At 38.3% G+C, this 12587-nt stretch overlaps 1 protein-coding gene across 2 annotated transcripts in view; it reads right to left on the bottom strand.

Annotated features, from left to right (window-relative positions):
- The window catches only part of LOC107691641 (roundabout homolog 1-like), a 25182-nt gene extending 19606 nt beyond the window's left edge, over positions 1-5576 (bottom strand). Inside the window, exons 1-2 of one of the 2 annotated variants that reach the window (XM_016490367.1) lie at positions 5356-5576; positions 500-826 (exon numbers count right to left, since the gene is read on the bottom strand). In XM_016490367.1, the coding sequence (XP_016345853.1) occupies positions 500-826; positions 5356-5557 (529 nt within the window). In that variant the 5' untranslated portion in view covers positions 5558-5576. Of the gene's footprint in view, positions 1-499; positions 827-2259; positions 2624-5355 lie in introns of those variants that run through there. The other variant, XM_016490368.1, reaches the window with a different exon arrangement.
- Positions 5577-12587: the final 7011 nt, after the last annotated feature.

The following is a 12587-nucleotide window of genomic DNA, read 5'->3' as shown; positions in this document are numbered from 1 at the left end:
ATATATATATATATATATATATATATATATATTATACACACATATACACACACACAAAGAAAAACAAGTACATAGAATAGAAAAAAATAGAAAGCTAGTGTTTTTTTTGTTTTGTTTAAAAAAAAAGAAGATAAATATAGATAAAGTAGAATTAAAATAGAATAGAAAATGCTAGAGTTAGAGGGTCAAATAAAAGGTGGAACAGATGTGTTTTTAGTCTTTTCTTGAAGATGGCTAAGGACTCAGCTGCTCGGATTGAGTTGGGCAGGTCATTCCACCAAGAGGGAACAGTTAATGAAAAAGTCAGTGAAAGTGATTTTGTGCCTCTTTGAAATGGCACAATAATATGCCGTTCACTTGCAGAACGCAAGCATTTAGAGGGCACATAACTCTTTATGCACCAAGAGCTTGTAACACTCCAAAGAGAAAAGAAAAATTTAAATCGCATCATATGACCCCTTTAATATTAGAAAACATCACACTTTGTCATGATTCAAACCTGCTATATGAAGAGAGGCATTTCTGCTAGTCGCGACCCCAGCGCTGTTGCGAGCCACGCAGGCGTATACCGCTTCATGGGACTGACTCTTTCGGCCAGGGATGACGCTGAAGAAGAACAAACTTCCTTCTGGTAAAACGACAGGCTGTGACTGCGCATCCGTCTTGTCCGTATCAAGAGGTTGGCCATTTCTGAGCCACTGGATGGTGGGCTTAGGGTTGCCCTCTGCCCTGCAGGACAGCGTGGCCGGACTGCCCACCCGGACCACCACATCACAGGGATGGTGGATGATACGGGGCAGACCACTATCTGAAACGGGCCTGGAACCTGGAGAACCGAAATGGGAGAATCAAACAACAGTGACTTCCACTAAACAAATACATTAAACAAATTCCAATCCTGAGAGGTCATTGAATTCTTTTGTTTAGGATGGCTAGATGACCCCGCGATGCGTAAAGGAAACACATTTCCTGTATGGAACGGAAGCGGAGTCGGAGTGGGGGGCTGTTTTTCCCACTATGAGAGGAACAAAAGCCCAGCACTCACAAACAAAGTCATAGACCAACAGGACATCCGTCACCTGTGCACCAAGTGCAGGAATGGCCCTCTGCTATTATTGACCCACTTACAATGTCCTACAATGTCTCTTTGTACTCTCCCGCCAAAACATGCCAATCACATGTGCATGAGAGGGTGTCCTTGAAACAAACAACAACAAAAAACATTTGGTTTGGTCTTACAACAAGTCCTTGTTTATCTGTATTGGGGGCCCTTTAATTTGAAAAACATAAATAATGTTGTTACACAAACTGAAATAAGGCACGTCTTTTCCTGATACATGAAAAGAGGAGATAATAGGGTGAAGTGCACAATTGAGAATCTCAACGCTACATTCTTGGCAGAAATATTTTACTATTAAAAGTTTCTATTGTCTGATAGTTTCTGGTAGTTTCCTGAAAGAGGAAATCAAGAGTCTTACAGGCCTGCTATGTCATTTTCACTGTAGAGTCAAGTCAAGTCACCTTTATTTATATAGCGCTTTTAACAATACAGATTGTGTCTAAGCAACTAGAGGAATTTGGGGAAAACACTGGAAGTTTGCAAAAAAAAAAAAAAAAAGCAAAGCGGCACTTTCCACAGTATATTATGACATTCTACATGGGGTTTTGAGAGACTTGTTGTTTTAACGAAATAATAAAAAACACGAGTTTTGTGCATAAAGATAAATTCTGCATTAGATTATAAACAGGCTTATTTATGTCAGTCTATGAGGGCTTCTGGAAACATAGCTGGAAAACAAGCATGTAGCCTAAGTAAAACTTTCTACCTTTATACCTTTAACATAACATATGTAACAAAATTTAGAGTTATAGATTGAAATGTTAACTTTAATATAAGATGAAGGGGTTCAAATGTAAAGTAACGTACTGTTTGCATAAATAATCTTTTACATTAGGCTATTTATTCTTAAGGGAACGCATAGGCTAGATCGCATTCATCCTTAAAAATGAAAATACATTTGTGATAATTTAAATCACAAAACAACTAAAATATGCACTGTTAATATTACCATCATCATCGCAATAATAATATCAAAATAATTGACTCCAATTTCTAATTGTTATTATTGCTTCAAAACCAGTAAATAAAACTAATCGTTTCTAGATATTAATTATTGGACATTTAAACAAAAATGATATGTTGGTCGAAAAAGGAAAGCAAACAAACAAAAATATCGTTAGTCTTTACTTTGTGCTTACCTTCAACATTATAAATAATCCCCAAAACCCAACAGAGCTTGATAACGTATCTCGTCATTTTACGTGTTATGTCGAATTCAGTCTATGAAAACAAACAAACGCATCGCTGTTCTATCAGACTATCTGCGTTACAAATTCGCGACGATGAATGGTTTTCCAGGTTATGTAACGGAATGGTATTTCAGTTGAGATCTCCAGGTTTCACAGTCATGTCTCTGTCGTTTCAGTCAGTATGAGTGTTGAACAGCGCCATCCGGATTGAGGCCCGCCCCGGTGACTGACTGGAGCAGCAGCAGGAGTATACAGGAGCTGATGACTGACGACTGGAGGCGAGCGGATTTACACCTCCAATGACAGACGAGCCAGAGCTAACTAATGACTCCAACAATTTGGTGAGGTAAACTACACGTGACTTAAAGTTTCCCAAAGGCCTGCGTTTGCCCATTGTTTATGTTTTGTTTTGAATTCAAGACGACATAGTTTAAACAATGGGCCATACTTTGGGCCAAATTGTGTTTGTTACATTTGATTACACATACAGTAGGGGAGACCGAGGAGGTTTGTTTTTTCTTCTATACTACATCCACTTTTTTACATAGTGAAACTTCTATACAACTTTTATCGTCACTTCAGGAGGGTGGTGGTGGTGGTCCTGTATGATTTCACTATTAGCTGAGTTTGTAATTTAATGTGTGATCTAAGACCTCTATCAAATGTTTGTGATGACAGCATACAGAAACAGGAAAGCATTTGACCTCACAGCCAAGAACAACTTCCTTTAAGCTGCACAAATTGCTCAATATGTGAATACAAACTGATGCTATTGCTAACCATCATGAGCCTTTAAAAAAATCTGCATGAAATATTCCCACGTAAATCAGAAAGGTTGTTAAACTTAAAAGAAGAGAATATCGACATGAACCAGTACTGTTCAAGTGACATAAGAAACTTTTTCCATTAAATCACAAACTTGTGCTGTAGATTCATACGTTTCTTAAATAATACAACCAAAGTCAGAAAAAAATTAAGAGCAAACAAAAGGATTTTTACTTTATTTAAACTTTGTGTCATTTATTTATTTTATTTGACATCAAGGTGTAGGCTATGTCGTGCCTCCAAGCTTTCTTAATCGTTTTTGATAATAAACGTTCTACATTTCTTATTTATTTGGTTATATATTATACATGTTTACTCATTTCCAGTTTTGTATAGCCTACCTATTTAAACTTTATGTAAGTTATTTGTTATTTTATATTAGGCATAGCCTGCCCTATAGCATGGTGTATTTTTATTCGTTTTGTTAATAAAAGTTCTATGTTTTATATAGGCTAAAGTGAGTTTGACGTTGTATTTTGTAATTGATGCCGAATTGCCGCTAAATTCGAAATGTGCACAGCCCTTTTAAGCTATTTAAAAGCGAAGGAAAGTGAGGAAAAGAGGGAAAATTCAAACGAACTAAAAACGATCAATTGCTTTACGCCGAATTGCCGCTATTTGAAAGTGAAAGTAAAATGCGCACGCCGCTTTTTAAAAGCTATTTAAAAGCAAAGGAAAGCGAGGAAAAGAGGGAACGCTCCTGCCCCCACGGTGATACCAGTATTATCGGTGTTGTCACACGTTGATTAACCGGTGGGAAAATTTCCTCACCGTCACAACCTTACTGAGGAGCAACACTTGCTCCTTCCAATTACTATTAAGTCTGTGTAAATACGGTCGCTGTGGGGGTGAGACGGACAGAGGAGAAAACAGAAAGCCGAAAAGAAAAGGATAGGAGAGAAAAGCAGAGGCGATGGCAGTTCATTTTCTCGAAAGGCACATATAAATAAAGTACTGTTTAGAGAACTGTCCATTGTGTGGCCTAAAAGAGCAGGCCACACTGATGGACACGTATATTGATCCAGAGAGCAGTGCCTTGATGGCCTGAGGATCACCAGCTTTCAGCGACTAACAAAAGATGTTGAGGGACTATGGGGCTGCATACCACAACACAGAATTAAAGCTGCACCGCAAAAGAACTCCAGGCTGATTTAGCGCCCAGAGTAACTTTTCAGCTCGTTTTACCCATAAATAAGTCTCTTTGAATTCCTTAACAATGTCTGAGTTTGAGCGTAACATTATTTATATACCAAAATGGACTAAAGTAAGGAATAAAGCATGCTTTTAATAAGTAACAAGTGGTCAAGAATTTTATTATGTTAGAAATAAATCTTCATAGTACCCTGCTCAAACACAAAATGAAATATGTATTTTATATTTCATGTTATAATATAAAAAAATATATATATAGTTTAATTCAGATTGTTTATTATAAATAAATAAAACTATGAACAAATAAATAAAAACTATACCAAGAATAGCAGAGGAAGAGGAAATGGGTTTAACAATAGCGTTAATAGTGTTCCTGTGGCTCAGTGGTAGAGCATTGTAGAGCGTGGGTTCGATTCCCAGGGAACACACATACTGGTAAAAAATGTATAGCCTGAATGCACTGTAAGTCGCTTTGGATAAAAGCGTCTGCTATATGCATAAATTATTCTTAAATTATTAAATTATTTAACAGGAACTTATTCCGTTTTTCCCTGTTAATCATTTCCCTACAGTTTTCAAAAGTCATTCACTAAAAGGTCAAATATATAATAAACTACACCAACGAAAGTTTTAAAAAAATGAAAACTTTAAATAGTCATGCAAACGGAATGCGCTATGGTACTGTCACACTTACTTCACATATAAATTAAATCAAGAGTGTCCACATGTGAAAATCATGAAGTGAAAAAGACTTTAGCAAGTTATCACTGTCTTTCTGATTTCATGCTTTGGACCCCATGCTGATACGCCCGAAATCGGCTGCCGAAGCCATTAGGTTGATAATAAAATCTGAATAAAATCACCATTGGGTCCTGGATAAAAATGACAAAAATGTTTTGTTTTTTTTTCCCTCCAAGTTTATAGATTTAGCATAAATGTATACATTTATTTGCATGCTTATTTGTCACAAAACCTTTAATTGAAAGGCAAATACAATTTGAATTATTAATTTTACACTGCTTAGTTTCTTAACAGTGCTACATTCCCCAAAAAATCCATTAGTTTTACCTTTTCTGCGATGGGCCCTGTCCCTGTGTGACGCCCGCTGATGCGTCAGGCGATGGCGAAGGTGCCCTCTCCCCTCTGACCTCTCTGATCTCTGTGCCAACTGCTCCTCAGGTGGGCATGCACACTGGCATTGGCACTGGCATGCCGCCTCGGTCCAGGTACACAGCCATGCCACCCACAGCAGCCATGCTGACACCTGCATCTTCAGCTTAAAGCTCCTCTCCTCTCCTCTCGCTCTGCACCCTTCACTACACCATCCCAAATGCGGTTCTGACTGATCCACCCTTCTCCCCACAGTCCTTGTGGGGTTAATTATCGGGAGATTGTTATAAAGAATGTTTTTTCTTTATATTCCACAAATGCTTTGTATTTACTTTCCCTCCCTCTTTTATTTAGCACTCCCTCCGCTCTCTCCCTCCTCTTTCTCGCCTCGCTTTTCTCTTTTGGGAAAGAAGTTGGCGGAAACAATGATTGGAAAACAAGTTTCAGGCCCCATGCTGGGAGCACAGGAGAGGAGGAGAGGGACAGGGACTGTCTCCTTCAACAACATCTGTGTCATTCGTTTTGTACGTCCCAAAGATGGAAAACAAGGGAGTGAATGGGGAGGGGACGGAATGGGATCTCCCATACCGAAAGGGATCAGTTCCATTAATCAAGTGTCTGCTAGTCGACTGATCAAATCCTTCAGAATGACAAACTCCCTCTCTCTTTAAAACATCAAATGGCCGAAAACGCATTGCCTGACTGCTGCTGGCCCGTACCACAAAAGAAGTAGACACCCTTCATTTCTGCATCAAGCTACTCTCTCAATTGCATGAGGGAGTGTTTTCAAATAAAACTGACCCTCTCCAATGGCTTTGGCTGCTTGTCGGCCATGAAAGGGATGGCTTTTGTCTGGGGGGGATTCACACTTTCTCAACACAGTTTCTATTTTACGCAGAGAGGAGTGGTGAGTGGACCGAATCACTTATGTAACTGGAACGTTCTCATTTGTCGAAGTGAAGACGTTTCGCTCGAAGTGGAGATCATTTCAATTTTCACACTTAAACATTTCAATTATCAGACAACAGAAACCTAGTTGAATTTGATTACTGAGCAGCAAAGAGGATGAGGAAAGACACGGGGCTTTTCTTTTCCTTTCTTCTTTTTCGGTTTACATACGTTCAATGATTTTTCACCGTTCACCAAGCAAAAAGCAAAAAGGGAGAAATTTGTACCTATTTGCATGCACAGTATGTGTCCCACTCATCACAGAGATTGAATCAAATGGGACAGAGAAAGCAATTTGTCTCATGCAGGCTGGTCTTGTGTTCCACTCACCAGTCCTGCTGCTTCAGCACAGAGGAACAGAAGAAACATGCTGAGTTAACAGTCCTGACCTGATTGGGGTTTAATTCTACAAACCTACCAATTAATTTAAGACTGTAAGCCACAGGCAGAAGAGATGTGGGCGATAGAAATGTTACCTCGGATGTACTATAGCATTGTTTTTATACAAATACCAGTGTGAACCCATTTCTGCGAAAATTATATCTTCAATCTCTCATAAAGGTATCAAAAAAGTGGTTTGGACAACTCATGCTCTCTATTTAAGATATTCTGATGACATAAAATAGATTTGTGTGTGGAACAGACCAGAATTTAAGTTGTCATTGACTAATTGATAATCCTCCCTCCCAGCAAGCTGTTAACTGGTGTAACCAGATCATTCCATCAGTTTAATTTGTGAATGCAGCATTCAGACCAGTTTTGTGAATCAGGTCAGTAAATTCATTTTAAATATATTTTTCAAAAGAATGATTCATTCACTAATTAGACATCATAATTAATCTCATGAATGTGCCAAGGAGTTTTTCAGTGAATAATGAATTTTAATTTTAATCTGTTCCTCTGACAAAGCTGTCGTATGACTTCAGAAGACTTGTAATACAGAGCACAAGTCTGTTTTATTCTACATTTATGATGCTTTTTTGTCATTTTGAAGATTGACAGCACCATATAACTTTTGTTATATTGCAAAGAATTGCCAGAATAAAATATTCATAAAAACTCACCTTTCGTGTTCTACATAAGAAAAAAAAGTGCCTAAAAATAAACATAAAACATATTTACTTAATTGTGCAATTTACCCCATTGACTTCCACTGTAAGTGCATAACAGTCATTCAGCTGCTTCTGAGAAATGAGCAATGTATTTTATGTGGTTTCTAAAACAAATTTACTATTTTAGGTTTCACTGACCACCCATATTGCAAGCCATGACCTTGGGTTCCAAACACTAGTCACTTGTTCGTTCAATGCTCTCTTTTCACTGTACCCCCTGCCAGGTAGCAGGTCATGTCGAGCGACCCTGGTGAGGACCCAAAAATGGGCACGCTTCAGCCCTCCATGGGGTGTTAGGGTGGACCTGCAAAGGGCTATTCCAGCTCACTCTGACCCTTAAACTGTGCCTTAATCTTCAGCTCAGGAGGATGGAGAACACACAAATCTTCCTAAAGAGAGAGCAAGAGAGAGAGAAAAAAGTAGGTAGAGAAAAAACGAGACTCTTATGCCATCATAAAGAAAGATAGGATAGTGGATATGTAGGGAATGATAGTACTTGAATCAAAGCAAAACAAAAGCTTATAGCATGGCCTGTGAGTTTCATTGGGCAAAAAGTAAAGCCTTTCAAAAAAATCTTGTTTTGTTGTTGGATGAATGCAGTGTTTCAAAAAAACAAAAAAACAAAAACCTTCTTTGCTGCCAGCATTCCCAACTAATATTCGCTCTTGGTGTGAATTGAAACAAAACAAAACAGGAAGTCAGGAAAATGTTAGCTGCCGATATTCATATGCCGATTTCTCTCTTTAAATAAAATGTAATAAAAAATTACAAAAATGTTGTTGGGTGAATTTTTCCCCCTGGTCTGAATAGGTCCATTGGAATGCAATGTTTCAAATCAAAAATTAGTTTGCCGCTAATATTCCCAACAAATATTCACTCTTGAAGTCAATAAAATGTAAAATAATTATTTAATTATTTAAAAATATAAAACATTATAAATATGCTAATATTAATACTAATATTCAAATGTCTTTATCTTTCAACTGGAAAAAAGCCCATTTGCAGTTGAATTTGCACATCCACAAAACACATTCCTAATATTTTAGTTTACTGTAAAATCAAGTCATTTCATTTTGTTTGACTTCCAGTTTAGCACCCACATTTGACCTCACCCGACCCCACATCTATAAATGACCTGAGACATTTTGCATCCAACAACAACCAACAGGAATTTGATGCTTGCACCAATCTTTTTAGGAATCCCTTTACAGATTCTAAAATGGAACAATTGATACAAGTAACATTTATCCAACGCCGATTAGATTAAAAATACTCAAGGATAGAGATGGGGGTACGAGGGGTGAAGGGTGGGCATGCAGAGCTCAGAGCTGGAGAATAGAAAGCCAGGGGTGTGAGGGCAAAAGTTCTGCATGAGTGGATCACAAAGCAGGATCTAGTGTTCACCCCATTCCCCTCCTCGTCCCTCCCCCTCTCTCGCGAGCCTCGGCAGCACCCACACCCATATCCTGGGTCGCGCTTACACCTCTCCGGCTCTGCATCCCCCTTTTGCTTTCTCTCTCTCTCTCTCTTTCTCTCGTTCTTACTCTCTTTGTATGTCCAGCTGGCTGTCCTACAAAGCCTCCAGCTCAGACTCCCAATGAGCCCTGCTCCCTACGACGCTTTGTTCTGCTGTTTTTCCCACTCCCTGGAGAGAGAGTCACTACCAGCACAGAAAACAAGAAGGGATAAGGGAAAATGACAGAGAGAAGGACAGGAAGAAATGGAAAGGAAACAAAAATAAGTCAAGTGTCTTTGCAGTCAGCGATTACAGAGCGTTATATTACAAATGTAATGCCCTGTTCAAGCCACCTGCAGCAGCTATGCAACTTCCTCTTTGCCAAAGACTCTGAGCTTCCTTATTTCTGTTGTCCTTACTTTATTTGATAACTAAAACATTGATTATCATAAATGTGAGAGTATTTACGTGACTACTGATTTTCTTTTGGAAACCTTCCATAAACACATTTGTTATAGAAGAGCTCCTAAAAATTTTTTTCTGAAACAAAAAAATAAATTTCTCAAGGTCACAGTTTTTTATATTATATCGCACACATAGACACCGTTCAATGTGTCTTTGATCCGTTGGTTTGATTACACAACCCATTTCATGTACCAGTCCATCCGTCCAGTACCCTGTTTCTCAAGCTCTGGTAGATCTTCGGCGATCAGCAAGCAGAAAGGCCTCAGTGTTGTGATGTGGGCCGGAACTAATAGGATTGGATTTGATTCATTAGATTCTCTTTCATCGCACTGGTTGGAATTTCACTGCACGTCCCGTCGGACTCCCCACTTTTAAATAAGGATCGCACGAAGACCTGAGGGGTGAGAGCTAGCGCAACTGAGACACGGCCTCGCCTCGCTTCTTGCTCACATTCCCACAATCTCTCTGTGTAAGAACCTCCGGATATATGAGTATTTGGGATGAGTTCCAGGATATTCCAAGTTTTTCTGCATGACCACAAACTAAGTTGGCTGCCTTTGCTTTGCAATGGACAAATGTATAGATTCTACTCTGGACTGTTATTGTCATGTAATTTGATCAGTTATTTGATCAGCTGCTTATGACATTTTAGCAGGTGAAACTGCAGAAATTTTAATGAGCTAAATAACCTTTAGTGTAATGGAAAGGTTCCACGGATGTTAAAGGTTCTTCATGGAACCATAAATGGCTATATATTATTCAATAATATTATTATTATTAAAAACCATGCACAACCTTATTAGCTGCTAAAATTCAAGTTATTAGCTGCTAAAATTATATTAACTAATGGTGGGCATTCTAGCCGATTTATTTGTTTGATATTTCATGTGTTAGAAATAGTTTTCACTAGGGCTGCCCCCTAATAGTCAACTAACCTTTAGTCGACGAGAAGAGGCTTGGTCGACCAAAATTGTATTAATACAAAAAATATAGGCCTATCTATAGAGAGTGAAATGTCTACTTTCAAATGAAACGGGGAATTCAAATCTGAAAAAAAAACTAATATTCTCAGATTATGTAATCCGTATGAAATTTGCATGCAGGCACATCCACTACTACGGAGATGACCAGTCAGTGTCGCCGAATTCATCTCTTAAACCGAAAACACTAGTTTATCAATAGATTATTAAAATGTTAATGCAGTTTAATCTTACTGTTTTTCCCTGACACATTCATCATCATTACTTCTGCCGGTGTGCTGTGGCAAGCTTTATGTGTGCGCTTGAGCGCTTATTAGGCTATGTAGGCGATTAAAGTCTCATTAGCATGATTTAAATGGTTTATTAATAAACGTGCGATTAGTCGACTAATGCTTAAAATGAACGACTACTAGTCGACCAGAAAAATCTTTAGTCGAGGGCACCCCTAATATATAAAATAGAAATATAAAAGATTGAAGTAAATTGATTTAATATTTTATATTCAATATATGATATAAAATAAAATGTTTTTGTTTTTTAATGATTATGTAGCATGATTTTCCTTTATTTTAGCATACTTAGGAAACATAAAACTTCCTTCTTGCCATTATTTCTTACTCTGCTGTCTGTTTTTTCCCCATGAATTAAAGCTGAACAGGGTGATAGTGTTGAATACTAAGAACACTCTATGTCCCTACAGACCTGAACTAGAGTATGAGGCCTAAATCATGGGAGAGGCCACAACCTACATTACAGTACAGACAGAGAGATGTCTGTGCATGTGTATGTGGGAGGGGGCTCTGTCTCAGGCGAATGCGGTGTTCTCTCGTTTAACGCATCTCACTTTCTAATTTGCCAATTAGCCGGCTAGCGAAGCACAGAGCAGAGGCCATGTTTTATTAATGTGGCATCGAATGTGCGGCAGTGAGCTCCTGTTTGGGGCTGGCCTAATTGGCACTGTGATATTATTCCTTTGTACAACAGCGAGGGGTTACCCATTTCTCATTCAATACACTGTTGCCTATCAAAAAAAAAAAAACTGTTACCTGGTCATACCTGCTGAAAGCAAATCAGCAACGGGTGTAACATGGATTTGGCGCTATGCACAACGGACAGTCTATTGCACAATGTACAGTAATACATGCGTGCTTATAGTAATGAGAGACTTAACAACTGGAAGCCATTGTGGAACAACGATGGAGCTTTGTTTCTGCAATTTATCGTTCTGTTGTAATATTAATTCCTTAATTGATTAAAGCTTACTTTCATGCACTACCCTACATGATATCAACTTCTAAAAGGTGTTTTTGACATCAAAAAATGGCACGTCTCACACCTCTTGCTGATAACAAAAATTTCAGTTGTAAACAAGGTTATTTTCGTAAACGAAAACGAAAACTAAGACTAAAACGATTGATGAAAAAACAATTTCGTAAACTGAAATAAAATAAAAACGTCAAAATAATCGAAAAACTAAAACGAAACTAAACTAACAACAGTTATTGAAAAACTAACTGAAATAAAATAATAATTATCAAAAAAATAATAACAGTTTTCATAATCATTACGTTCTCACCCCTTGGCGGAAAAGTATACGAGCTGTGTGGATGTTTAGGGAAATAGCCTACCTGTACAGCCTTACTAGCTTAATGGCGCATCACGCACATGGGGTTATCTGACGGAGAGACGCAAAGCATTTTAAAGTCTGCACGGGTCCTGTTTGGTAAACGTGCGCCAGCAGTACTTAACAGAACACCCGACCCCATTATCTGACAGCAGCACTAATTTAATTCTGTACCAGACGAGAACTGTTTGACATAAAGACCGCGAGTCACAACCCGAACCGCACTCGCATTAAATCTATTACATCAGGTAAGCAAGATTATTTATCTTAACATGTAACACAAGCAATCAAACCAACATTAGGCATTCTAAGATGGTGCTTTGAAGAAAAAGACATGCAGCGCAACATGATAATTAACAGAAAAAAAGACATCCTTTCTGCAAACAACAAAACGTTTGCCTAGCATCTTGTGATCACTCTGCCAGGCTTTTGAACAAAGGTGCATTGGCTAAATCGCATCATACACACGCTTATAATTCTTCATAAATAAAAAGAACATTCAAATATAAGCCTTTACCGTTAAATGCGATTGCCGTTATTACTGAATTTCATTAGTCCCAGTTTTGATTGATGCACGGCTGTTCACAGAAAAGTGAGCAAGACAC

This window comes from Sinocyclocheilus anshuiensis, unplaced genomic scaffold (assembly GCF_001515605.1).
Source record: "Sinocyclocheilus anshuiensis isolate Anshui unplaced genomic scaffold, SAMN03320099.WGS_v1.1 scaffold186, whole genome shotgun sequence".
In the NCBI taxonomy this organism is placed as follows: domain Eukaryota; kingdom Metazoa; phylum Chordata; class Actinopteri; order Cypriniformes; family Cyprinidae; genus Sinocyclocheilus; species Sinocyclocheilus anshuiensis.
This window is presented reverse-complemented; position numbering and strand designations above follow the sequence as displayed.